Source organism: Lynx rufus, unplaced genomic scaffold (assembly GCF_022079265.1).
Source record: "Lynx rufus isolate CCGP_SWC_20201006 ecotype Redwood Valley unplaced genomic scaffold, mLynRuf1.p SCAF_4, whole genome shotgun sequence".
Classification (NCBI taxonomy): Eukaryota; Metazoa; Chordata; class Mammalia; order Carnivora; family Felidae; genus Lynx; species Lynx rufus.
The window spans coordinates 114,729,906-114,756,669 of record NW_025814856.1 but is presented as its reverse complement, the minus strand read 5'-3'; the positions used below and the strand labels follow the sequence as shown (position 1 = coordinate 114,756,669).

Here is a 26,764-nt window from a genome sequence, read left to right as displayed (position 1 = left end):
TATTATCTACTTTACTGGATCATATGAGGATTAAAAGAGATTATATGTATAAATGGCTAAGAGAACAATGCCTAGAATACGGTACATACTCAACAGATGTTAGCTATGACTATCGCTATTCTCATCACTTAAATGCATTGGAGAAGAAGCGAAAGAAGTGTAGAAAGATCTGCAAGGGTCTAGTTAGGCTGCTGATGGCCAGAGCAATGAAACAGGCAAGAGCCAGAGGGGCCAAAGTGAAGGACAGTAGAAGGAAACTTTCAAATGATGGTAGAAGAGAAAGTGCTCTCTCTTGTTGAAAAAGGCAAGGGCTAGAGTAGTTGAGGAGCTGGGCCTACCTCACACAAGGGAGAGTGAAAAGAGACACAGATTTTAGGACTAAGAGCTTCTTAGATGCTAGATAACTAAGAGAAGATGGATTTTGTATAGCCAAGGTAATAAGGGAGAAATCTTCAATCCCAGCATATCAGGCCAGGGAAGGCAGAGAAGCCTGACAGGGCCACTCACAGAGAGGGAGCTGCTGTAAAAGGGCCCCTGCGTGCTCTCCCGTGATACAGCAGGGATAGCCACAGTGAAGGGTATAGACTTTGAGGGGGTAGAGCCAGCAAGATGCGCATAGGCTTTGTTGTTGAGGCATGGTTCCATCTCTTAAATTCTTGAATATAAAGAGCATGTAATAATTCATGAAAACATCAGGAAGACTAGCCATCTGTCCATGGGCCAGCCTGAGACAAACAGGCACAACTTACATACACAGAGACATGGACAAAGAAGAAACTACCAGTAAGTATAGTTAGGAGTATCCAGAAATTCTTGCACGGATCAGTTATCCAAATCTCCTTAAGAAAGGATGGCCTCAGAGCACCTGGGTGGCTCAGTCAGTTAAGTGTCTGACTTCAGCTCAAGTCATGATCTCACGGTTTGTGAGTTCGAGCCCCGCACCCGGCTCTGTGCTGACAGCTCAGAGTTTGGAGCCTGTTTCGCATTCTGTGTCTTCCTCTCTTCTCTCTGCCCCTCCCCTGCTCATGCTCTGTCTCTCAACAATAAATAAATGTTAAAAAAAAAAAAAAGTAAAGAATGGATGGCCTCAAATGACATCTGGGTTACATCAAATAATAAGATTTTGACTAAGAACTAAATGAAATACATCTGGGGGGGGGGGAGTCAAAAAGGAAAGAATCTAATCTTCTCTAACATGGTCTTAGAGTAGGGGCAGGTAAGGCAGCAGACATGTGGTCATAGTCAAGTGGTATCCCAGAGCCATGTGATAGAAGCACTGAGAGGTTTTTTAAGAGGTGGGAATTTCTAGATGTCATATACAATAAGTGGAAACTTCTATAATAGAGTCACAGTTTCCAGAGGCTTTCCCTCACTGGGAGATTGAACCGTCCCTATGGGTAAGAGAGCTAGCTGAGCAAAATGCCCTAAGGAGTGCGAGTAAGTGGGTAGGCCAGATAAAATGAGATTTCCCTGTATACAAAAAATAGTGCAAAGAAAACCACAAACAAATGTTATAAAGAAAACCACTCTAATACTAACTTCTCAAATTAAGCCATCAGTCCCCAAGTGCCAGTCATGTTTTGTCTTTTAGAATGTGGCATCATGTTGAGACGCTGTTAGGCTCTGTATATATCTGGGAAGTTTTTTGGAGTAACTGAGTAACGAGCAGAGCGTAGTGTGTACTCTACTGTGATGGAACATTGAGCAAGCAGTGTTGGTAGAGACACCAGGATTTTGATTTTGCATCTATTAAATATAACAGGCCTACGGGGCAGCAAGTGGAGTCCTGAGACGCTCCAACAGGCACTGTCTTTGGAGGTCAAGGTATCAGAGAAAGGAAGTCTGGGCACCCAGCAGCCACCAGCAGACAGATGGTTCTCAAAGCCACATGACTGGGTGGAATTACCAAGGGAATGAGACCCAAAGATTGAGCCTTGTGACCTCTAATACTGATAGGTCAGAAAATAATAACAAAAAATAACAGCAAACACTGATACAAGGCTATGTGCCAGACACTTGTCCCAGGGCTGTGCATTTAGTTACCACGATGATCAGTAAGATAGTTACTATACTTTTTCTGATTTTGTAGATGAGAAGAAATCAGCCCAGGGGCATCCCTGAAGCTGGGAAAAAAACAGGAGGATGGTGGTGTCTTGGAACCAATGTGAAGAAGCGTGTCCGGCAGAATGGAGGGACCGATTGTGTCCAGTGCAAACAGAAGGTCAAGTTAGAACAGAACGGAGAACTGCTAAGTGGATTTAGCATCATCAAGAGGGTTTATTTTTTTACGTATAAATGTAGTACACCTTTGTTGCATTCAACAATTAAAAACCGCTAACAAAAATAGGAGGTTATTCAAAATCATTCTTCAAAATAAACCAGTTCCTCTTATTCTATCCATTTCACGAGACACAGATAGGCAGCAAGCGAAAAAGATGAGGTTTGCTTTCAGCCATTTTACAAGACGCAGATAAGCAGCAAGCGAAGAAGACGAGGTTTGCTTCACTATTTTATGTTTCTCTTTGTATCCGTAACAATAGAAAGAAGCCAGGCGCTACTCACCTCTTTTTCCTGTTTCTGATGGCATCATGTATCATTTTCACTTGCACTGCCACCACTGACAGAACCTCCACAGAAATTCGATTGAATTCATCAAAGCAGCCCCAAGCTCCTGTCTGCACCAATCCCTTATAGATATTTCCTATGGACTAAATCACAGAGCGAGCCATTGAGAATTTAACAGAAGAAGGTTTTGAGCTATTAGTTTCAATCATTCCAAATCAGGAATAAATAATATTGTCAGAATATAACATTTTATGACTATCTTACTTTGTAGTCCATTTGCTCTGAACAGTTGAATACATAAACCATCATGCCAAGGGCACGTCCAAGATCTTTGGTGGTTTCTGTTTTTCCTGTACCTGCTGGGCCAGCTGGGGCTCCACTCATGGTTAAATGAAGTGATTGAGTTAAAGTGATGTAACACCTTTCAATAACAAAAAATACCAATGTTACAGGCTGATATCATATTTCTAGAAAACATAATGGAGAATACAACTTTGTTTTTTTAGTTTAAGAAGTCAGGCTCTACAATATGGTCATAACAATCAATATTAATATACCTAGGATTTGTTCATGGCAATAACAAGAGTCAGAATAATAATTTCTATCAAATTTAATTTTAGGTTGGCTACTTAAAAAAATAAAGCATGTGTTGCTTTTTCTTATTTTCTAAGAGCTGTGTATCAATACAAATAACACTTGATTTGTAATGCCATTGAATTTCTGATATGTCTAGGTAGAGATACTATTAATATGGCAGACAACGTCTCAAAACTATCGTTTCTAAAAGAAAAACAGAAATCTTGGTGATGAATTAAACACTGACTTCATTAAACTGATACTTAATGAATACATTAAAAGATGAGATACGTAAATATATATAAATGTAAAGTATGCAAATATATATGTATTTCAATATATAAAGCAACTAGACAAAACAAAATTTGTTACATTAAAATATATATCAGGAATTCATTTTGAACATGTTGCTACATGCATTTAGATTATGATAATACCTATTTTTACAGGAAAGATTCAGAGGTTCTCAGACTGAGGAGAATTATACAAAGACAGAATTTAATACTTGTAAAAGAAGAAAAACTAACAAATAGCAAGGATCTAACATGAGGTTTTCATAAATTACTTCTGTCTTACTACAGACAGTGGACCTAATAGAAAGACATACACATGGACATCTGTAGTCAAGGGACTAGGGTCTACTTTGCCAATCATCAGATGTTAATCTTAAATAAGTCTTTTGGGGGCGCCTGGGTGGCGCAGTCGGTTAAGCCTCCGACTTCAGCCAGGTCACGATCTTGCGGTCCGGGAGTTCGAGCCCCGCGTCAGGCTCTGGGCTGATGGCTCAGAGCCTGGAGCCTGTTTCCGATTCTGTGTCTCCTTCTCTCTCTGCCCCTCCCCCGTTCATGCTCTGTCTCTCTCTGTCCCAAAAATAAATAAACGTTGAAAAAAAAAATAAAAAAAAAATAAGTCTTTTGATATCAATGTGCCTCTCATTTCATATTACAACGTGCCTCTGTAATATGAGGAATTTATTGTACGGATTCATTAAAAATGCCAAAGATAGATGCCTTAAAAAACTCAGAGTGCTAGGCAAACAGAAGCAATTACTTACGCAAATGTAAAGTGTATCTATATTTTACGGTCATCACATGTTTAAGCACATCTTACAATGAATATGGAAAGCAAAGACCTCTGAACTAGGAATTACAGTATTTTTTTATAGTGCAGACTATCTGCTAATAATCTTCTCTCATGGTTCCAAGTTTGGGTTGGACATGTGGCTATTTGCTCCACCTAGATTTCCCCCCACCCTCCAGCCAGGAGCAGCCAAGTGACCAAACTCCAATGAACACACTGTGTGCTGAAATGCTGTAGAGAAATCCCACAACAGCTCCTTCTAGATCTTTTGCCTTCTTTCACTTGCCAAAACAAAGGCGGAAGTCTTGTTTGGCATGTTGGCCACTTGCCAGCCTGTACTACTGAGCCCCTCTCCTCTGGACTGTTACTTATGCAAGTGACACATCTGCCTCCATGGACTTGACGCCATTATGTTTTGGGTCTCTCTGTAACGGCTTATCCTTCACACTCCTACCCAGTGCACCTGCACTCCAGCCCAAGTCTCTCAGTTACAAGCTGGTTGACCTATGTCTCTGAACCTGCCCACGTAGGGAAGCAGGAACTGTTGCGGAGGTTGACTGCCCTGCCTACCACACACAAGGGGAAGATCAACATCCTACGAGATGTAATGAGCATGTTTGGAAGGCAACATTGTGTTAATGTAAACAATTAGTAAACAACCCAAAAAATGTAATGGAAAAGAAATGTTCACCAAGTGAACATCTTATACAGCACCATTCACTCTATCAAAAGGAACATTCAGCTTCCTTTTAAGCTGCAAATAAACCACATAGTGATTTTTTTTAATCAAAAAGTTAATAAGCTATTAGTCCTCACTTACTGGCACACTCTGAAGTGTCTCTTCCCATCTTCTCCTACACCCTGTGCCTCCCTTCTTCTCATCTTTATTTATAATGGCACATATATAGTAGACTTTTAGCATTTGAAGTTTTGACTATTCTCAAGTGATTTTGTCAAGATACAAATTTTAATCTCTCACACTGAAAGAAGTATATAAGTTAACCAGTTAAGATAGCAAACAGAGTTTTAGTTAGAGACAATTAAAGAGAACTGAATTAGAAAAACAGAATTACAATTTATCAGTAATGAAATCGGGAGCAGATTAATACAAGCAAGAATAATCACAAAGCTAGTGCAAGAATTTCACGGACTTCCTAAGATCATCAACACAAGCCAGCTTTACTGACATATTTAAAACTGCTGACACTTTTTTTTTCTTTTCTTTTTTTTTTTTTTTTTTTAAGAGATGGAGAGGGATGGAGAGCAAGCAGAGGAGGGGCAGAAAGAGAAGGAGACAGAGAATACAAAGCAGGCTCTAGGATCTGAGCTGTCAGCAGAGAGCCTGATGTGGGGCTTGAACCCACAAATGTGAGATCATGACCTGAATTGAAGTCAGATGCTCAACCGAGACACCCAGGAGCCCAGAAAAAAAAATGCCTACACTTTCTTTCATTCCCAGATAAACTGTATGTATGGTGAAACTGGATAAGTAGGAACACTCTTGTGATTTTGAGGTGTCTTTCCTCTTTCACGAATGCCCATGAATATACATGCTTTCTCTCACCAAGTAATTCAACAGAGGATGGAATACTAATACGGAATTTCATGCCAAAGTGGCTTATCCTTACGTACAACATTCTGACGGTATGTATATATTGACTTAAAGTCAAGTGGCAATGAACTTTTAATAATGGTAATCCCCTCCCCTTTGACCTACTTGAGCCATATTGGCTCTGTGTTTATCTCTCGAACGGGCTGATGTCTTTCTCATCTTAGAAACTGTGCACTTGTCTCTGCCTGTCACTTTCTGCCTTAGGATGTTTGCATAGCTAGTTCCTACTTGTCATTTACGTCCCAACTCAAATATTCCCATAACCAATCTATAGTGGACTCTCCATTCAAAATGCTTTTTAACATATCACCCTATTTCATTTTTGTTTTACCATATATTACCACCTAAAATAACTTTGTTAATTTAATTATTGTTCCTCCTCATTCCCAGCCATTCACATGCCACAGTCAACGAGAAAGTGCATTCTATGAGAGCAGGACCCCTGTCTCTTTAATTAATTCTGGAAAAGCACTCAGCACAGTATTTCCTAAGTGTTTGTTAAACCATTTCATGGACCTATGTTCCCACTCTTCTTTTCTTCACTGTAGGTAATCCCTCAAAAATTAATCTGAATGTAGGCAATTCCTATGTTTACACTTTCCATAAAGGGATGCAATTGTGAGAGGCAGTTACAAACCCTGGAATCAGAATGTTAGCCATGGATAACAGGAGAGAATGGGCTCAATGATCACAAGGGCTGCCCTCTGCCATATTAATCTGGTCATGATTTCATGATCTGTCTATCCAGTGTCTCTATCTCTGCTTCTCTAATTTGGTTCTATTTACCTTGTCTCAAACTAAAGTCAATGTCTACCATGCGACTCCATTAGCCCATTTACACATGTTTTCACAGTTTCCACGTTTGTTCATCATTTTCTCTCACACATTTCTGTTCCATCTCACACACCCTTACCCACACTAGGGGACTATTCTGGTTCACTTTTTCTCAGCTGACTTCCACTTATCCTTGTTACCTGTCAGTTAAAGGAGTGATCACTAGCCGAGGACTGTTTCCTAAATATTCATAGAAGTACTGGAACTGGGCATCACAAATATTTACGAAGCAGTGTTTCTGGGAGTCCTCCCACTGGTGACGAAGTTGAGAAAGCCAAGCAAAGGCTTGGGGACTGACAACCTGAAAATATCACAAGATCATTACATATCACAAGATATTACAAGGACACTGTATGTTTTGGGGCAACACACTTTATTCACCTAATCAATTCTGCTGATTCACATTTTATTTCTAAAATTCTCACAAGACAGTAATCTCTTCATGCTATTGCAAATCACAACTGCATGTAGATGGTTCAATACTTCATCAAAACTATGTGTAATAAAAGTCTTCATTTTAAGAAGGCTTTTACTGTAAAACAACATCAATTTGTTCAAGCAATGCTTTTTCCCCCTTTTATGAATCAGCCCAGGGGATTTGATCCCTTTTCTAACTTTATACTCTTATCATTGAAATCAGATGGAAAAATACACTCTGTAGTAAAACATATAAACAATAATTTCTTCACGTCAGAGGTATCAATAAACTATACTTCCAACAAAGTCCATTCTAAAGCCAGTTTTGCTTTTAGTACAGAGATTTTCCACTTCATTTTTCATTAATTAAATCATAGTATTTTTTTTTTCATTACCATTCTTTCTTTTCTTAATCCTATCCATTCTTTTTCCAATTTGAAAAAACAATTCCAGTCTCTTTCAATACATTTGTGACCCTAGGACTTCTTGGGAGCCATTTAAATTACCAAAATTATTATCTACTAAATGTTCTGATGCCTACATACATCTCAACATTGTACAACTGTATATATTAGATGATCAGAAATTAGACAAAGTCTTTACCTCTTTGAGTACAAAGGACATATTTTAAATCATAATTCATCCTACTGTAAGCCATCACCACTGAAAAAACATAATGAAGTATGTAAAAAGGTGCAAGGTCATATTCAAAGAATAGTTACCAATGGTCCATTATCAAAATGAGAATACCTGGTAAGTGGTAGAGGGGATCAGTTTTGGATTAGCAATTACACAATATCACTGATGGTCCTGAACTTGGAAGAAGTATTTTTTTACATTTATGGCTTACACAAAGAAGCAGCGCTGGCACTTTCTGGAGAGAATGAAAATTCACTTTGATTTTAATAAATTGAGAAAGAGCTAGAAAAACAACAGGAAATGTTTCAAAATACATACATGCATTCGTATTGTAAAAGGAATGGTCTTGCTTTAGAGTGCCATCACCAGCAGACAAAAGAGGGGTGAGGAGAAAGTAGCCAACAGGCATGATTCACCAATGTTGTTCAGGAGACAAGCACACTTATGACATTTCTAAGTAGAAATGTATTTTAGCAAAAAGCTGAGAAAATTCTTTCACATGAAACAGTGCCAGTATTTAGGAGACACAAAGGCTCTGTACAGAGGTCAGAAGGATATTGATGCCCTGAAAGTGACTTCTGCAAACAATGTCATTTAGCCTTAAAAAAAAAAAAAAAAAAAGACAAGGGGTGACCAATATTCCTCTTTCTTCCAAAGGAAACTAATCAAAGGCACACAGAGAAGTTTTAAATGACAACCTTTTTGCTATTGGCCGGGTAAGCCAGAGAGGTGATAATCACAGGCCAGCAGACCAAGATGATGATGTGTAGAAAAGCCTGAAGACAGGGAAACGAACACGGTGACTTCACGAGGTTCTTACATCCTAGGTTAGTTTTTGAGATGGTATGGATTGGAGGTTCCTGACTTGGCAAAACTCTCATGTGTAAGACTTGGGATAACTCTCATGAAGGTAATTACTTAAATCAAAGTCATTCACAGTAAGTGTAACTAAATTCATAGAACTAATTAAAAATATACAACTTAAAAAACACCTTTCTTGGAAGTACTCTTGACAATAAACACCACTTTTAGGAAACAACACACAATACATGAAATTTCTATGAACTTGCCTTCTGAGAAATAAGTTTGGCCACCACATCTCTGGCATGGACGTCTATGGTACAAATTGTCATGATCTTCTGCCTATCTCCAGGTAGAAGTTCTCCCAGTAAAAGGGCTATCAGTGTATTCAACTGAGAAATCTACAAGAAATTTCGTAAGGAGAAGGTAAGGGTTACAAATATAGAATCCAACAGTCCAATTTGTGAAGAGCACACTAGCTTACAAAACTGTTTCAAGTATGTATCTCAGCTAGCCCTCAAACAGCCCAAAAGTAGAAGAGAAAGGAAGGGATGTTATGAAATTAATTACTTTAAATACAATAAATATTTTAACACCCCTCCCACCCCAAGCTGAGACTCAAGAAGGTAGGAAAACATGAGTAATGACAAAGCCAGAGGTAGAAGCCAGGTTTTCTGCCTGCACTGCACTGACTTTCTGCCCTAATGATGATAAATCCACAACTTTGCTGGGATAGAAAAGATTATAAATTTGAAAAGTCAAATTGAGCTAACCTCTGTAAAAGTATAGTAAGAACTAAATACCAAGTGGTTTTGGTTATTTGGGTTTTTTGTTTTGTTTTTTGCATAAGGGATAGGACAATTACTTTGAAAATATTTAAGACATATAGGGGAAGACTATCCCACTTAATTCTTCTTACTCATATCCCTATTCTTATTAGGTCCAGTGATTTCTTACATCAATATTTTTCATACTACGGGTCTCTTTCCAAAGAATGCAAGGGAATGAAATGGAATTACAGGGAAGAGAAGGGAATAGAAAATGTTGCATTACAATAGAATGTGTATTGTTTTGTGAAACTATTTCAGTTTCAGACTTTTGAGGGTATACATACATGTGTAAACTAGATCTGATATAAAATATTTACCATTAATTGTGTCAAATCTAAATTAAAGTTACTCTCTTAAGCAGTCATTTTGTGAGCATATTTATTTACTCAGAACATGTCTGCCTTATTCAAGGCTTATTAGCCAGCCTTGCCTCCCCACCCCCGCCAAATTCTGCCTTATTTCAGGGTAACAGAGTAAAATAATACTGTCCCCTTTTTCCTTTTTTTCACCCCGCAAAGGAAAGTCAATTACAAACCGTTAGAGCTCCTGAGAGAGTTGGTAATGAGTGAATATGACACATCACCAGAGGCTCTCGAACCTCTGTGACCTCCTGTCAAAAACACGCTTCCTACAGCACTATTAACACATCCCAGAAAACAGCCAACACTGCAGACTTCCCCAAGCCCGCTGTGCAGCTGAACTGGAGAAGGTTATGTAACTGTACTATGAATGGAGAAGGCAGGCCGAAAGGTAATAACCATAACACACAGTTTATATGAAATCAGATTGTGCAAGGTGCCAGGCACTGACAAACCATATTGTCCACATCGTTCGATTCAATCTTTGCAAAAATCTATTACTAGCCTAACTTTGCAGATGAAGAAACTGAGGCACAAGCATATTAGCAGGGGAGGGGTAATTCAAATCCAGACAGTATGCCTTCAACGTCTGAGCTCTTACTGGTCACAGCACACAAATTTTCTGTCCCAGCCTCAGCAAGACCAACCCACCCACCAACTTTGAGGTGGAGAAATCCACTGTGCAAGAGGCATTCGAGACAGGGGTGCCTGGGTGGCTCAGGTGGTTGAGCGTCCAACTCGATTTTGGCTTAGGTCATGTGGCACAGTTGGTGAGTTCAAGCCCACGTCGGGCTGTGTACTGACAGTGCAGAGCCTACTTGGGATTCTCTCTCTCCCTCTCTCTCTGCCCCTCCCCTGCTTGTGCTTTCTCTGTTTCTCTGTGAAAATAAACATTTTTAAAATTTTATTATAAAAAAAGGTCTTTGAAAGGGATTCAAAATCAAACCCAATGGAAAGTTTGTTCAAAGGAATAAAAAATATTTAGACATTCACAATATACAACATCCTTATAAGCATTTATCTACTTTTAATAGTTTACATCTATAAAATGTGGCCACTTTATTTAAAAAAAAAAAAAAGCAGAAGTGATCATTATTTCACACACACCATGTTCACTATCCCCTGGATTTTAGGTTCCATGAAGGCATATGTGTGCCTGACTAGTACATGACTTTATCCCCAGAGCCACTAAGGGGCTAGCTGTCAAACAGTAGGTACTCAGTCTTTGCTGAGTAGATTAATACGTGTACATTATTAGCCTCTGCACACGTAAGCTGACCAACAAAATTCATAGGCATGTTGGTTAGAAAAGAGGTGTTTTGGCATTGCATATTTTCTCATCTCAGTTGAGACAGCCAGTCTTTAAAGTCTCAACTTGTATACCAGTTCCAGTATTTGGTTAAAAAGAATTGGCTGTAACGACAGTAATAATAACTTATGCCTTGTGAGAACATTTATAATTTCAAGTGCTTTCACATGCGTTGTCTTGTCTGAGGCTTCTACAACCTGTGATTTCTCCATTATTGATTCATTTTTAACAAAAGTTCATCCAAGTGAAAGATGATTAAAAATACAGCTCGTCAACATTATCTGTTCAGCATCCTATGTTGGGGATCTGACATTTTTCGGGATTAAACGTTCCTAGCAATGCTCTTTTTTATGCCATAAAATTCTGTACCCACAAAAATAGAGTTATAAAAGGTCTATCATTTTGGTGGTAATATCAGGCACTATGACTAGATGGTCATATTATCAATACCTACAAGTTTATGGCCCATGACATATAAAATGTACCTTGGCAGCTTTTAAAAAACATATAGCCTGTCGGGGTGCCTGAGTGGCTCAGTTGGTTGAGTGTCCAACTTCAGCTCAGGTCACGATCTCACGGTTGGTGGGTTCGAGTCCCATGTCAGGCTGTGTGCTGACAGCTCAAAGTCTGGAGCCTGGTTCAGATTCTGCCTCTTTCTCTCTGCCCCTCCCCCACTCACACTGTATCGCTCTCAAAAATGAATAAAAGCTAAAAAAAAAAAAATTAAAAAAAAAGAAAACATATAGCCTGTCATGTAATCAGCACTTATTCTTGCCCTTGCTTAAAGCAGTGTTATAAGAGTTTCTGCTAGGATCACAGATATTTGCCTTAAGTCAACTGCCTATACCTCACCTTGAAACTCAAGCAGCTGTTTTCCTCGTACACCTTAGCTTTAGCTGGAGCATAAATAGAACATATATCCTGAACCAGAGAGAAGCCTCCTTCCAATACAATCCAAACTCCCCTTCGTGAGCGCAAAGCCCTCTAGGACCTGCCACCACTCGTTTCCCACTGCACATCACTCTGCCTGCCTGGCCTTCCTGACGTCCCTCTGTCACGGCTGCTTCATGGCCACAGAAACTCTTTCTTTCCTGTGCCTGGACATATTCCCTTTGATCTTTGTACAGCTGGCTTTCTCTCATCATCCATATCTTAGTTCAAACTCACCTCATCAGACTGGCCTTCCCTGGCCATCCCATTTACTATCATCCCCTACCCCATTATTCTATAGGTTCCTATTTTCTTTTCTTCGTGGTACTTACTAGTATCCTACCATTCACTTACTTATTTCCTTATTTACTATTTGACTCCTCCCCTGACTATAAGCTCTAAAGGAGCAAGGCCCTCACGTGTCTTATTCACTACCACAATCCCATACCCAGTAGAGTGGCCAGCATAAGGCACCATCTCAGTACACACTCATTGTAGGAATGTAGGAAGGAAGAAATGAACAACTAAAGAACAGCAACAGTACGCACCAAAGCAAAATTTTGTTCTTTCAATCACACAGCAAGAGAAACATGATTACTGTTTCCAGGGGTTACAGGTCAAGGCAGAATGCAGATAAATAACTATAACCATTTTGTTGGAACAAGAAGTACAAGCTACAATGGCACACAGAAAAGGGGCCTTGCCTAATCAAGGGCTTGGAAAGACATTTCAGAGAAAAGGGTATTTTTGCTAAGACTTAAGGGATGAGTGTAATTTAGGTTGTAAAAACTCAGAGGCTGCCCACCCATGGAAGCAGGGAGTAAGCCACCAGAAGCACCCATGTGAACACCCAGCACATGGCAGGTGACCCTGTCAGGGAACTTAAAGAAGTGCAGCATGGGAGAAGGGCAGAGAGTGGTAGACCACACAAGTACAGATGATGGAGAAAGAGGGGTCCAAACACACAGGGCTTGGCCAGCTTATTGAAGAGTCTGAACTTCAAGGGCAACAAGATGTTGCTAAAGGGTTCTAGGAAGTGTGCTAATAATTCGATTTCTGTTTTTAAAATATTTCTCTGCCTGTGATGATGGATTGGAGGGAAACAAGACTAGATAGAAACAGCCCTGGAGAGGGGGGAGGGAGACAGAGCCATCCAAGTGAGAAAAGTGTCTGGAACCAGGACATTAACGAAGTGGTGAGGAAAGCAGCGAGAACAGATATATTTAGGGTAACTGAAGAGATCTGGTGGTTGATTAGATAGCAGGTAAAGTAAGAGTCAAATGGGCTTCTAGGTAAGAAACTGGTGAAGGCCATTGGTGCTTTGTTCTGAGCTTGAGAACATTAGACAAGCAGGTTTGAGGAGTGAACATATTTTCAATGTTGTAGGCTTGATGTGCCTGTCAGACTTTCAATGGAGAAGCCCAATATGCTTTTTGGTTGTGCCTGAGGGGAGAGGTCTGGGCTGGAGATGACAGTCATGAGCATATTACAAAAGAAAGGGAGAAGACATAAAAGTAGATGAAATTAGCAGGGATGTATGGTATGGTGAGAAGAAAAAGGAACATAAGTCAGCACCATAAGGAAAAGCCACAAAGGAGCAGGAGGAAGAAAATCAAGAAAAGAAAACTGAAGAAGAGCCCAAGAGGTTGGTGGCAAAGGAGAATTCAAACAGGCATGAAATAAGGGGGAGAGTATTAAAGCAAGAGGAAGTACTTCTAATGACAACACAATGCGATTCAGTCAAGTGGTGGAAATGGGGTCATGGAGACAAATAAGAATGAGCCAAGTTACAGGGTTGGAGCAGAAAATGGGAGATGGGACATAAAGGAATCAATTTTGCTGGTTATTTTGCCTGTGAGTAATGAGACACTTGGCGATGTTTATAAACTGACAGCAGTGAGCCAGGATGAGAACAGGAAGACACAGGAGAAAAGGTAGTGAGGGAATCCTGAGAGTCCACGTCAGAAGAAACCCAGAGCACAAATGAAGAAGTGGCTCCTGACACTCAGAGGCCACGCTTCCACTCTCACAAAGAGTGGTGCACAGAGCTCAGTATGAGCCCCATCGCCATTCATCTAGTTCCTCTCTGACAGCAGCAACAAATAATAAGAGCTGACATTTAATGAGCTCTTACTACCTAATAAGCACTGTGTGTGTGCACGCGTATGTAGGCATATACATATATACGTACATAATTCTAATTTAATCATCACAATAGCCCTATGAGGGAGGTACATTATTCCAATTTTATGTATGAGAATTTGCTCAAGCTCACACAGTTATAAACAGTGGAACCAAGGTTTAGGACCAGGCACTAGGATTTTACTGTGTATTCATTACCCTGATTCCAAAACCAGACAGAGACCCCACTAAAAAGGAGAACTATAGACCAATTTCCCTGATGAACATGGATGCAAAAATCCTCAACAAGATATTAGCCAACCGGATCCAACAATACATTAAAAAAATTATTCACCGTGACCAAGTAGGATTTATACCTGGGATGCAGGGCTGGTTCAATATCCACAAAACAATTCACGTGATTCATCACATCAATAAAAGAAAGGACAAGAACCATGTGATCCTCTCAATAGATGCAGAGAAAGCATTTCAAAAAATACAGCATTCTTTCTTGATAAAAACCCTCAAGAAAGTAGGGATAGAAAGATCATACCTCGAGATGATAAAAGCCGTATACGAGCGACCCAACACTAATATCATCCTCAATGGGGAAAAACAGAGCTTTCCCCCTAAGGTCGGAAACAAGATAGGGATGTCCACTCTCACCACTGTTATTCAACATAGCATTGGAAGTCTTAGCCTCTGCAATCAGACAACACAAAGAAATAAAAGGCATCCAAATCGGCCAGGAGGAGGTCAAACTTTCACTCTTCACAGATGACATGATACTCTATATGGAAAACCCAAAAGATTCCACCAAAAAACTGTTAGAACTGATTCATGAATTCAGCACAGTTGCAGGATATAAAATCAATGCACAGAAATCGGTTGCATTCCTATGCACCAACAATGAAGTGACAGAAAGAGAAATCAAGGAATTGATCCCATTTACAGTTGCACCAAAAACTTAGGAATACTTAGGAATAAATCTAACCAAAGAGGTGAAAAATCTATACACTGAAAACTATAGAAAGCTGATGAAAGAAATTGAAGAAGGCACAAAGAAATGGAAAAAGATTCCATGCTCCTGGATAGGAAGAACAAATACTGTTGAAATGTCAATACTGCCCAAAGCAATCTACATATTCAATGTGATTCCTATCAAAATAACACCAGCACTCTTCACAGAGCTAGAACAAATAATCCTAAAATTTGTATGGAACCAGAAAAGACCCCAAATAGCCAAAGCAATGTTGAAAAAGAAAACCAAAGCAGGAGGCATCACAATCCCAGACTTCAAGTTATACTACAAAGCTGTAATCATCAAGACAGTATGGTACTGGCACAAGAACAGACACTCAGATCAATGGAATAGAATAGAGAACCCAGAAATGGACCCACAAACTTATGGCCAACTCATCTTTGACAAAGCATGAAAGAATATCCAATGGAATAAAGACAGTCTCTTCAGCAAGTGGTGCTGGGAAAACTGGATGGCAACATGCAGAAGAATGAACCTGGACCACTTTCTTAGACCATACACAAAAATAAACTCAAAATGGATGAAAGACCTCAATGTAAGACAGGAAGCCATCAAAATCCTCGAGGAGAAAGCAGGCAAAAACCTCTTTGATCTTGCCTGCATCAATTTCTTATTCAACACGTCTCCAGAGGTAAGGGAGACAAAATCAAAAATTAACTACTGGGACCTCATCAAAATAAAAAGCTTCTGCAGAGCGAAGGAAACAATCAGCAAAACTAAAAGGCAACCGACAGAATGGGAGAAGATACAAGCAAATGACATATCAGATAAAGGATTAGTATCCAAAATCTAGAAAGAACTTATCAAACTCAACACCCAAAAAACAAAGAATCCAGTGAAGAAATGGGCAAAAGACAGGAATAGACATTTCTCCAAAGAAGACATCCAGATGGCCAACCGACACGTGAAAAAATGCTCAACATGACTCATCATCAGGGAAATACAAATTAAAACCACAATGAGATACCACCTTACACCTGTCAGAATGGCTAATATTAACAATTCACGCAACAACAGATGTCGGTGAGGATGCGGAGAAAGAGGATCTTTTTGCATTGTTGGTGGGAATGCAAGCTGGTGCAGCCACTCTGGAAAACACTATGGAGGTTCCTCAAAAAACTAAAAATAGAACTACCCTATAACCCAGCAATTGCACTACTAGGCATTTATCCAAGGGACAGGTGTGCTCTTTTGAAGGGACACGTGCACCCCCATGTTTATAGCAGCACTATCGACAATAGCCAAAGTATGGAAAGAGCCCAAATGTCCATCGATGGATGAATGGACAAAGAAGTGGTATATATATACAATGGAGTATTACTCAGCAATCAAAAAGAATGAAATCTTGCCATTTCCAACCAAATGGATGGAACTGGAGGGTATTATGCTAAGTGAAATTAGTCAGAGAAAGACAAAAATCATATGACTTCACTCATATGAGGACTTTAAGAGACAAAACAGATGAACATAAGGGATGGGAAACAAAAATAATATAAAAACAGGGAGGGGGACAAAACAAAAGAGACTCATAAATATGGAGAACAAACTGAGGGTTGCTGGAGGGGTAGTGGGAGGGGGGATGGCCTAAATGGGTAAGGGGCATTAAGGAATCTACTGAAATCATTGCTTTACTATATACTAATTTGGATGTAAATTTTTAAAAATAAAAAATAAAGTTAAATCAAAAAATAAATAAATAAAAATAAAACACAAAACTTCCCCACATGGATAGCATATTCATTATCAGCTCATCCTGGCCAGAGAAGAGCTGACATGCAGAAATAAGTAGGTACCCACCACTTATGAATTCTCTTATTTGGTTAAAAATGGAAACGCTTCCCAAAAAAGCCACATGCATCATAACCACCACTGAGGTTTCTACGTCACAAATGTCTAAGACACTAAGGTGTTCAAAAAGAGGGCCACCTGCCTGGTGGGATGATGGTGAGCTCACCGTGAAAGAACATGTCAGGCAAAGAAAGCAGCAGACTCAAGGTCAGGAAAAGGAATGGTTCTTGATACAGGTGGTAGCTGACTGTCCATTTTGTCTGGACCCAACTCCTGTGGTGGTACCCCATTAAGAGAACCTGTATGGGAACCTAAAGAACCAGGTCCCTAAATGCTACAGGCTTAAATAAGGCAACACAGGAAGAAGAACATCTTCCTTGCAGCAGAAGGGCTCCAATTTCACCAGTATCCGACATGGCAGATTTCCCAACCTGCCCAGCTCAGCCGTGGTGGCCATGAAGCTGGAAGGGCTCTTCTGCTGAAATACTAAGATCTGAGCTCATGGTCCTCAGCAAACCAAAGTGAATATTGCAATGTAACTACTATAGCCCTTTTCGGGGCGGGGGGGGGGGCGTGGAGGGGTGAGCTACCAGAACCCTCAATCCCTTCCCAACTGGTTGTAACACAGAAGTAACATTCTTTTTGTTTTATAATGAGAGCATCTAGGATCTCCAATCCTGAAAAACACCCAGGTTTCAGCTTTAGCAGTGTCAGAAACAATGGATTTTCATTTCAGCTGGAACAAAGGAAACTGCAAAAGAAACTAGATCCCATAGTCCTTTGACACTATCAGATCATTGCGGCAGCCCCGTTTGTTGCCTTCCTTTCCACTGTTCATCTCCTACTACTCCTCTAATCATATTGGTAAAACCACCACAAAATTAAGCAATGAATGTCAGAGACAGCAAGGGTAATCACCTCATTCTTGACACTAATGGAAATGATTCCAAAGTTTCACCATTAAGCATGATTTTCTCTGCAGGTTTCTGATAGATATTCTTCATCGAGGTATATAAAGTTTCCTTCAAATCCTTGCATTAGAAAAGAGAAAGGTGTAACATCAATAAGCTCCCACCTTAAGAAACTTGAACAAGAGGAGCAAATTCAAGTAAGTAGAAGGAGGTAATGAAGATAAAGCCGAAATATGTGAAATATAAAACAACAGAGAAAAATTGACACAAAGATTACTTCTCTGAAAATGTAAATAAACCTGATAAACAAAAAGAAAGTCTGATTAAAAACAGAAAAGAGAGGGATAGAAAACACAAATCACCAACACCAGGAATGCAAGAGGGACATGATGTGAGATCCTCCCGATGTGCTAAGGATAATGTCAGGAAACAAAGACCAATTCACGTCAATACATCTAAAAACTTAGGTGCAGACAGTCAATATTTGACTCTACTGCAGCGATTCTGCGTAGCCACCACAGCGCGAATGCAGCCAAACACAGAGGCACTGGGTAGGATTGGGCCAGAGGGCTGTAACTTGCCAGTCGTTGACTTAAATGAAATGGATGAATACCTTGAAAAACACAATTTTCAAAAGTGACACACGAAAAAAAGAAAAAGCTACATAGCAGCATATATATATAAAAGAAATTGAATTATGGGGCACTTGGGTGGCTTAGTCGGTTAAGCCTCTGACTCTTGATTTCAGCCCAGGTCATGATTTCGCAGTTCGTGAGATCGAGCCCCACACTGGGCTCTGCACTGAAAGAGCAGAGACTGCTTGAGATTCTCTCTCTTCCTCTCTCACCCAAAATAAATAAACAAACTTAAAAAAAAGGAAAAAAAAAGTTCCACAAAGAAAACTCCAGGCCCAGATGGCATCGCCAGTGATTTTTATCATAAACTCTTTCACAAAATACATGAGAATAAAATACTTTCAATTCCTTTTAAGGAACATAATGCTGATCCTCAAACTGGTATAGGTATTCTAAGAAAATTACAGATAAACATCACTGAAGAACATATATAGAGAATTTCTGGGCAGAATATTAGCAAATGAAATCCAGCAAAAATACATATACACATATATAAATGACAATACATCATAACCAAGTAGAGTTTATTTCAGGAATGCAAAACTGGTTTAGCATTCAAAAATTCACCACAGTGACAGAATAAAAGAGGCAGACACACAAATAATCTTAACAGATTTGAACAAGTTCAAGGTCTCTTCAAGATAAAAATTCTCAGTAGGCAGCAATAGAAAAGTTCTCTATTTCAGAAAGGGCATCTACAAAAGCCTGTAACCACTATCATATTTAGTGGTGAAGATTTAAATTTTTCTTCCCTGAGACTGGAAACTGGCCAGAATGTCTGCTGTAACTACTTTTATTCAACATTGCACTAGCGGTCCTAGCCAAGTCAGTAACTCAAGAAAAGGAAATAAAGGGCAAAAAAGAATAGGAGACAAGAAGTAAACCTGTCATTACTGACAGATGACATGTTCAGGGACACAACAAAGCCTATGAAATTCTTAAAAAAAAAAAAACCTGACTAAAATTAAAAAGCAAATTTGGCAGAGTCCTAAGACACATGGTGAATATTGAAAAATCAATCTTATATACCAGCCACAAATATTAGGAAAGAAAAATTTTAATTGATTAGAATATGTTTACAGCATCAAAACATATAAACTATCTAAAAGTAAGTCCAGCAAGAAATGTGTAACACCTTGACACTGAAAACAAGAGAAATATTTTGAGAGAAATTAAAGACAACTTATGTCAAAACATACACCATGTTCTTGGAGAAGACTCATCATGGTTGAGATATCCACCCTTCCAACATTCCTATTTATACTGAATGTCATTTCAGTTAAAATTTAATTAGGATAAAAGATTAGGCTTCTAAAAATAAATACACAATATGATAATTTATGTAGAAATGAACAGAACCTAGAATGATCCAAAAAATTTTGGGAAAAAAATTAAAAATAGAACTAAGTTGGAGGCTATATATAACATGATTTTAATGCTTACTATAAAGTTACGGTAATTAATACAGTGTGGATTTGGCATGAAAACACAAAAAAAGAGGAATGCAACAGGGCAGTCTAGAAATAGACCCCTACGTATATACTCATTTGACTTTGACCAAGGTGCCAAGTTAATACAATAGAAAAGAAAAAGATGTATGGATCACAGATCAAAATGAAAAAAAAAAAAAACCATAACCATCAATCTCCTAAAAGGAAACAGGAGAACATCTTCATAACACTGAGATACACAAGAATTTCTTACAAATAACAGGTATCGAGCAAAGAAAAATTTGATACACCATAAACATTAAAATGAAAACATTCCATTCCCAAAACATACCATTAATAAAATGAGCAGTCCATTCATTTCCTGACAAAGGAATTGCAACCAAATAAAGAAATCCTCTAACCAACAATAAAACGACAAACATCCAATTAAAAAAAAAACAAAACAAAAAAACCTAGGCAAGTTATTTGAACAGATACTGCACAACAGAAGATACAGGAATGCCAATAAACATGTGAAAGGTTACTAAACATCTTTTTTTTTAATTTTAGAGAGAGAAAGAGTACACACAAGCATGCATGGGGTGGGGCAGTAGAGGGAGAGGGAGAAAAAAATCTCAAACAGGTTACAATTTCAGCACAGAGCCCAACACAGGGGCTTAATCCCACAACTCTGGGATCACGACCTGAACCGAAATCAAGAGTAAGAGGCTCAACCAACTGAGACACCCAGGCGCCCCTCAACATCTTCAGACATTAGAGATAAGCCAATTGAAAGCACAGTGATACAGGGGCACCTGGGTAACTCATGTGGTTAAGCACTGAGTCTTGATTTCAGCTCAGGTCATGATCTCACAACCATGAGACTGAACCCTGCATCGGGCTCCATGCTAAGCATGGAGCCTGCTTGGGACGGACTCTCTCTCTCTCTCTCTCTCTCTCTCTCTCTCTCTCTCTCTCACTCTCTACCTACCCCTCTTGCACTCTCTTTCTCTCTCAAATAAAGTTAAACACACACACACACACACACACACAGTGAGAGACTATTTCACATCCACCAGAATTGTGAAGACTAATGACGCCCAATACTGGCCGGAATATGAAGCAACTAGAATTGTGTCACCTTGTTAATGGGAATATAAGAATGGAGAACTGTCTGGCAGTTTTTTTTTAAATGGGTAAACATATACTTTTCCTATGATTCAGCCATTTCACTTTTAGATACTTTACCCAGGAGAAAGGAAAATATAGGTCAAAAGACTTGGATAAGAATGCTCCAAGCAGCTTTAGAAATAGTCTCCTCAAACTGGAAACCCCAGGGTCAATCAACAGAATAAACAAAGCGTGGTATAGTTATGCAATGCAATTCTAAGAAACAAAAAAGAAGGAACTTCTAATACATGTAACAACATGCTTGTTAAGAAATGAGACGGGTCTGAGATTTTACTCTACTTGCATGCTAAAGTCAGCCCGGTAGACATTAAGGGATGCTGGCAGAAGACACAGAGCCTCTGAGTCACAGATAAAAGAGGGTTCATTAGAGCAATAGTATTTAGTATCAAAGTATCAACATTTACACCAGTTCCTGACCCCCAGCTTTTCAAGGATAATCCCAAAAGAGCCACATAAGGCTTGTGAATGCTGTGAGCTGTGTCATAGGAGAGGAACCTTGAGTTTAGGGAACCTAAACTTTTTTTTTTTTTTTAAATATTTTTTTTCAACGTTTATTTATTTTTGGGGGGACAGAGAGAGACAGAGCATGAACGGGGGAGGGGCAGAGAGAGAGGGAGACACAGAATCGGAAACAGGCTCCAGGCTCCGAGCCATCGGCCCAGAGCCTGACGCGGGGCTCGAACTCCCGGACCGCGAGATCGTGACCTGGCTGAAGTCGGACGCTTAACCGACTGCGCCACCCAGGCGCCCCAGAACCTAAACTTTTCTAACAGACAGTAAGCATGTCTGACCTTTGCCCTGGAAGATTTTATCTTTATTTTACTGGAGAGTAAGCCAATCTGCCCTTTGCTCTGGAGAGAAACACTGTCTTCTAAGGATGTTTGTTATACAAACATTCTTGCGAAGATAGTCTAGAACAAAGGCAATAAGTACCTCTGCTCAAAAAATGTACAAAATCTGAGACCCACAATAGATTGTCTTCCAACAGTGTTAAGTGAAAACTCCAGACCAAAAAAGAGGATAGGTTAGTTCATGAGACTGTCCAACAGAATTTTCTCTCATATTTTATCAATGCCTGTGTTTTGCAATGTTTATTAGCACTCTGTAAAATGAATAAAATGATTTTCCATTTTTTCTACACTCTAGAAGAGTTGATATATAATGGTACTTTTATTTTTTTAAACTTCTGATAAAACCACTGGAGCAGGGCTCAACTTAGGGTGTGGGTATGCAACTTCAACAACCTTAATTACCGTTTCAATTATTTCTGTGGTTACTGGTCTACTCAAGTTTCTACGTCATTTAAAATCTATTTCAGAAAGAGTGTTCATGGAGAATCACCTGTTTATTTTAGGTTTTTGACTTAACATTTAGCATAGAATCACACATCAGATTATACGGTCTTTTTAAAATCTCTTCTCATAATAAGTTATAGTTCCTTTCCTTTGCCCCCCCCCCAATTTTTTCTTTCTTTCTTCTCTTAACTTGCAAAAATTTATTGTTATGGTCTACTCAAAGAAACAATTCTTGGATTAATGGATCAGAGTGGACTCACATGGCATATATTGGTAACAAAACTCTTTTTCTCTTATATCTCTCACTGTAGAGATTTTCAGTTACTTCAGTATCTGTTCTACAGATGTAGCCAAAGTAGCCACTAGCAAAATCTGGCTCACTACCAGTTTTTATAAATAAAGTTTTATTGGAACCCCATCATGCCTATGTATTTAAAAATTGCCTATGGTTTCTTCCCTACTGCAACAGCAAAAATGAGTAGATGTGAAATACACTATACAGCCCAGAAAGACTAAAATATTTCTATCCCATCCTTCAAAGAAAGAGCTGCCCAACTAGATCTCTAGGGTCAAGATGTAGTCACAGCAGAAGTCCTCAATAAGTATCTCGCAGTGTTCATGAAGCACTTCTCTGGGCTTTCTCCTGGGAGCAAACAGACCCACTGATAATCTCTCAGGATATACAAGAGACAGAACTGTTTCCAGTAGTCCATTTCTTCTACACTTACTCCTAATCACTGACCAGAGACCCCTCCTACATGTCTTTTTTTAACTGAATCTGAGTTTGTAATTTCCCTGGAATTTCATTGGATAAAATAGGCTTATCACTCTAACAGTTTTTTACATATGTCTCACCTGTGGTTTTACCTGCTCTTTTTTTTTTTTTTTAACTTTTTTTTTAATGTTTATTTATTTTTGAGAGAGAGACAGAGACAGAGCATGAGTGGGGGAGGAGCAGAGAGAGAGGGAGACACAGAATCCGAAGCAGACTCCAGGCTGTGAGCTGTCAGCACAGAGCCCGACGTGGGGCTCGAACTCACAAACCATGAGATCATGACCTGAGCGGAAGCTGGATGCTCAACCGACTGAGCCACCCAGGCGCCCCATGGTTTTACCTGCTCTTAATTATCAGTTCAATTTCATCTGTTATCAACTTCTAGGCATTCCTCAAGGTATCTAGTTCAGTATATCCAGATACAATATGATTTTTTTTTTCTTGCTGGTCATGCAATAAAATTTTTGCTGTGTCACAGTAACCAGTTAAGTCCAACATGGAGTCACTGATGCTAAATCCTGTGTCAGCACACCAAAACTTGAGTTTCTATGCTCAGCTTTCCCAGAAAGGCAGGCCTAGGTCAACTTGTCAGCACCTGCCAGCTCAGCACAAGTTACTTGAACCACTGCAAGACTTCCCTTTGTCTCATATGAGCAAAGTAACCCTGACATAACCTGGCAGCAAATGCCCAGTATAATTTCCTTGTTCCTGCTCACTTGGTCTATAAAAATCTGGTGCCTTATCAGCTCTTTGGTGCTTCCTTCTACCTGTTAAACTGGATGCTGTCTGATTCATGCATCATGGAATAAAAGCCTACTAGATCGGTAAATTATGGCAAATGTTTCTTTTAATAGAGAGGAGAGGTAGAGAGTATTGGTCTCCTCATGGGTTCCTGCTATATTAGAAAGCACGAGGCTATGAAATCACACTTTTATAAAGAGGCAAAAGCAAAAACTTCCGTCCAGTATACACTGGGTAGCTTCAGGCTTCAGAGGCTTTCCCTATTCATGCACTAAGGTAAGAACACTATCAACATTGTATTCAATTGCTTTTCAAAGAATTTCTCAGTCAATGACTAAAAATGAGGCCAAATATTGGCCTTAAGAAGCAAAATCAGAGTTTCTTCCTTATATACATTATTTAGCCCTTGTCGGGGGTTGGGGGGATGGATTGTTTCACATCACTTATCTTGAGTCCCACTAAAGAACTCGGGGTCATGTCCCAGCACAGTAATAATTAAGTTTTTCAAGTCCAAAATGTTTCCACTTCTTTGATGATTTCCACACAGCTTAATAATAAAGGAAGAGTAAAAAATCTTTCTTACCAGCTCCCAAGCTGCCAAAACAAAAGACTTTTGCCAAGGAACCCTCAAAGCTGAGGAATTAAATTTATTCTATCTCTAGTATTTTCAAAGACTCTGGCAAGGCAAGGATGTGTATCCAAAATGCAGTATTTTTGCCTTTAATCCCAACATTATCTAACATAAAATCACAGTATGTCTAAAGGAAAAAACAGAGGTTAAAATAATTAGTTAATTTTTCTCACTACAATTTGCAGGTGAGGACTAAGCAAAGAAATTACTTGTGCAGGTAGATCATTAATTACAGCCAACTCTGATCTCAGCTGTAAAAGGAAACTATTTTAAAGGAATAACGTTCATTTTAAAAAACCGCTCACAGTGTTAGCACAAGTAATTTTAATTAAAAACAAACTCCAGCAGATGGTTACATCCATTTTTAAAGAGAGAACACTGAAGAGGCTTCAGTATAGATGGGCACACTTCTCAGGAACCACACTATCGCCTCGACCATATTCACGTTAGCTTCTCTAATATGCATATTAGTATCAGTTACAAAATTGAAACACTGTATTGAAGGCATCTGTTGGCTGGTCTGTCAAACATTTCAATTTGTACTGGAAGTGTTTCATAATTAAGCAGATAAACGCCTTTTTCATCAACCTTCTTCACTGCTTCTCCTTCAACATGAAAAAGAAGCATTATGTAACTCTTAAAGTAAAAAAATTTTTAAACTATTTTAAGGGAGAAAAAAAAACCTAAATTCTGTTCATTAGTGGAATACGCTGAAGCTCCTGGGATATGACCACCTTTAGTTATAAGAATAAAAAGAATCAACTTGATGTTGCTGACAGGATAGAGAGTGGACACTTCTCACACACTGATACTGGGAAGTTCCATTTGCACAATGTTCCAAAGGCTTAACTGAGTTATACTCGGACCTAGCATTTTTACTTCTGGCAGTTTATCCCGAAAAAATAAAGAAAAATATGTGCAACATGTATGTATGTACGTACATACAAGGCTGTTTACTGTAGGATTGTTAATGGTAGCCCAAATTTAAAAAAATAACCTGATGGCCCGGATTAAGTAGTAATAATAACAACAGATACTCTGCAACATACGGGATTAAGATGAATGAGCAACTCCTTTATTAACTGCTTTATTTTAAATAAAGCAAAAATCCACTCATGTGCCAAGTCCACAGTCAAACAGGAGAGATGCTGAAGGAGATAAGGGCATGAGAGGAGGAGAAGAGGCTGGGGGGCAGGGTGTGTGTGTGATAGTCCCTGATGCCAGGAATGTGCCTCAAAAGGCACAACAGTAGAATGTAGCTAATATGCTGATACCACAGCACCCTAAAGTGGGATCTGGGTAGAGATTCAAACATCCAGAGACTGAGGTTTAAACTGCTACACGGGAACACATTTCTGTCTCTCACACTTCCTGAGCAAGGCTGGGAGTTGGAATTGAGACCCTGACATAGAATTGAGATCCCCAGAGTTGTAGAGAGTCTAATAAAGGACTCTAGAAAAACTCAAACCCCCCAGCTCAGAGAAGCAAGGTGAAAGCCTGAAATATCTTGGGCTTTTGGAGAGGAAAAAAGTCCCCTACGAGATATCAAAACCTCAAGCCTATGCCAAGGGATCTAAAAATCCTAAACTGAGTAATCAACCACAAAATTAATCCAGAATCCACAGAACCGGGGCGCCTGGGTGGCGCAGTCGGTTAAGCGTCCGACTTCAGCCAGGTCACGATCTCGCGGTTCGGGAGTTCGAGCCCCGTGTCGGGCTCTGGGCTGATGGCTCAGAGCCTGGAGCCTGTTTCCGATTCTGTGTCTCCCTCTCTCTCTGCCCCTCCCCCGTTCATGCTCTGTCTCTCTCTGTCCCAAAAATAAATAAACGTTGAAACAAAAAATTAAAAAAAAAAAGAATCCACAAAACCTGTGGAAACCTAGAAGAAACAAGAACACACACGATAGAGACACATGCTCTCTCTGTGGCACACAGAATTCCTACAGAGAAAACAAACCTAGATAAACTTAAAAATGAACATAAAAAAACCAAATTCAATTTAACAGAATAACCAGCCTTAAAAGAACTAGCATTAGAACAATCTAAATCAGACTATTAAAAAGGTCTCTTTAAAATAATTGAGACAAAAAATAAAAGCCATGCTGAAGAGATTTTTAAAGAACTAAAAAGAGATTTGGGAAATTGAGATATAATAATCAAACTTAAACTGACAAAAGGAATATTTATATTGCAATGTTTATAGGTACAGATTACTGGCATGTGCAATTCCCTTTAAAATGAATAATAAAAAGA

At 39.2% G+C, this 26,764-nt stretch overlaps 1 protein-coding gene across 1 annotated transcript in view; it reads right to left on the bottom strand.

Annotated features, from left to right (window-relative positions):
• DNAH11 (dynein axonemal heavy chain 11) overlaps positions 1–26,764 on the bottom strand; it is a 352,793-nt gene that overhangs the window by 195,033 nt on the left and 130,996 nt on the right. The window contains exons 31-34 of the mRNA XM_047094654.1: positions 8,794–8,925; positions 6,808–6,968; positions 2,830–2,986; positions 2,563–2,708 (exon numbers count right to left, since the gene is read on the bottom strand). Coding sequence (XP_046950610.1) covers positions 2,563–2,708; positions 2,830–2,986; positions 6,808–6,968; positions 8,794–8,925 — 596 coding nt within the window. The remainder of the gene's footprint in view (positions 1–2,562; positions 2,709–2,829; positions 2,987–6,807; positions 6,969–8,793; positions 8,926–26,764) is intronic.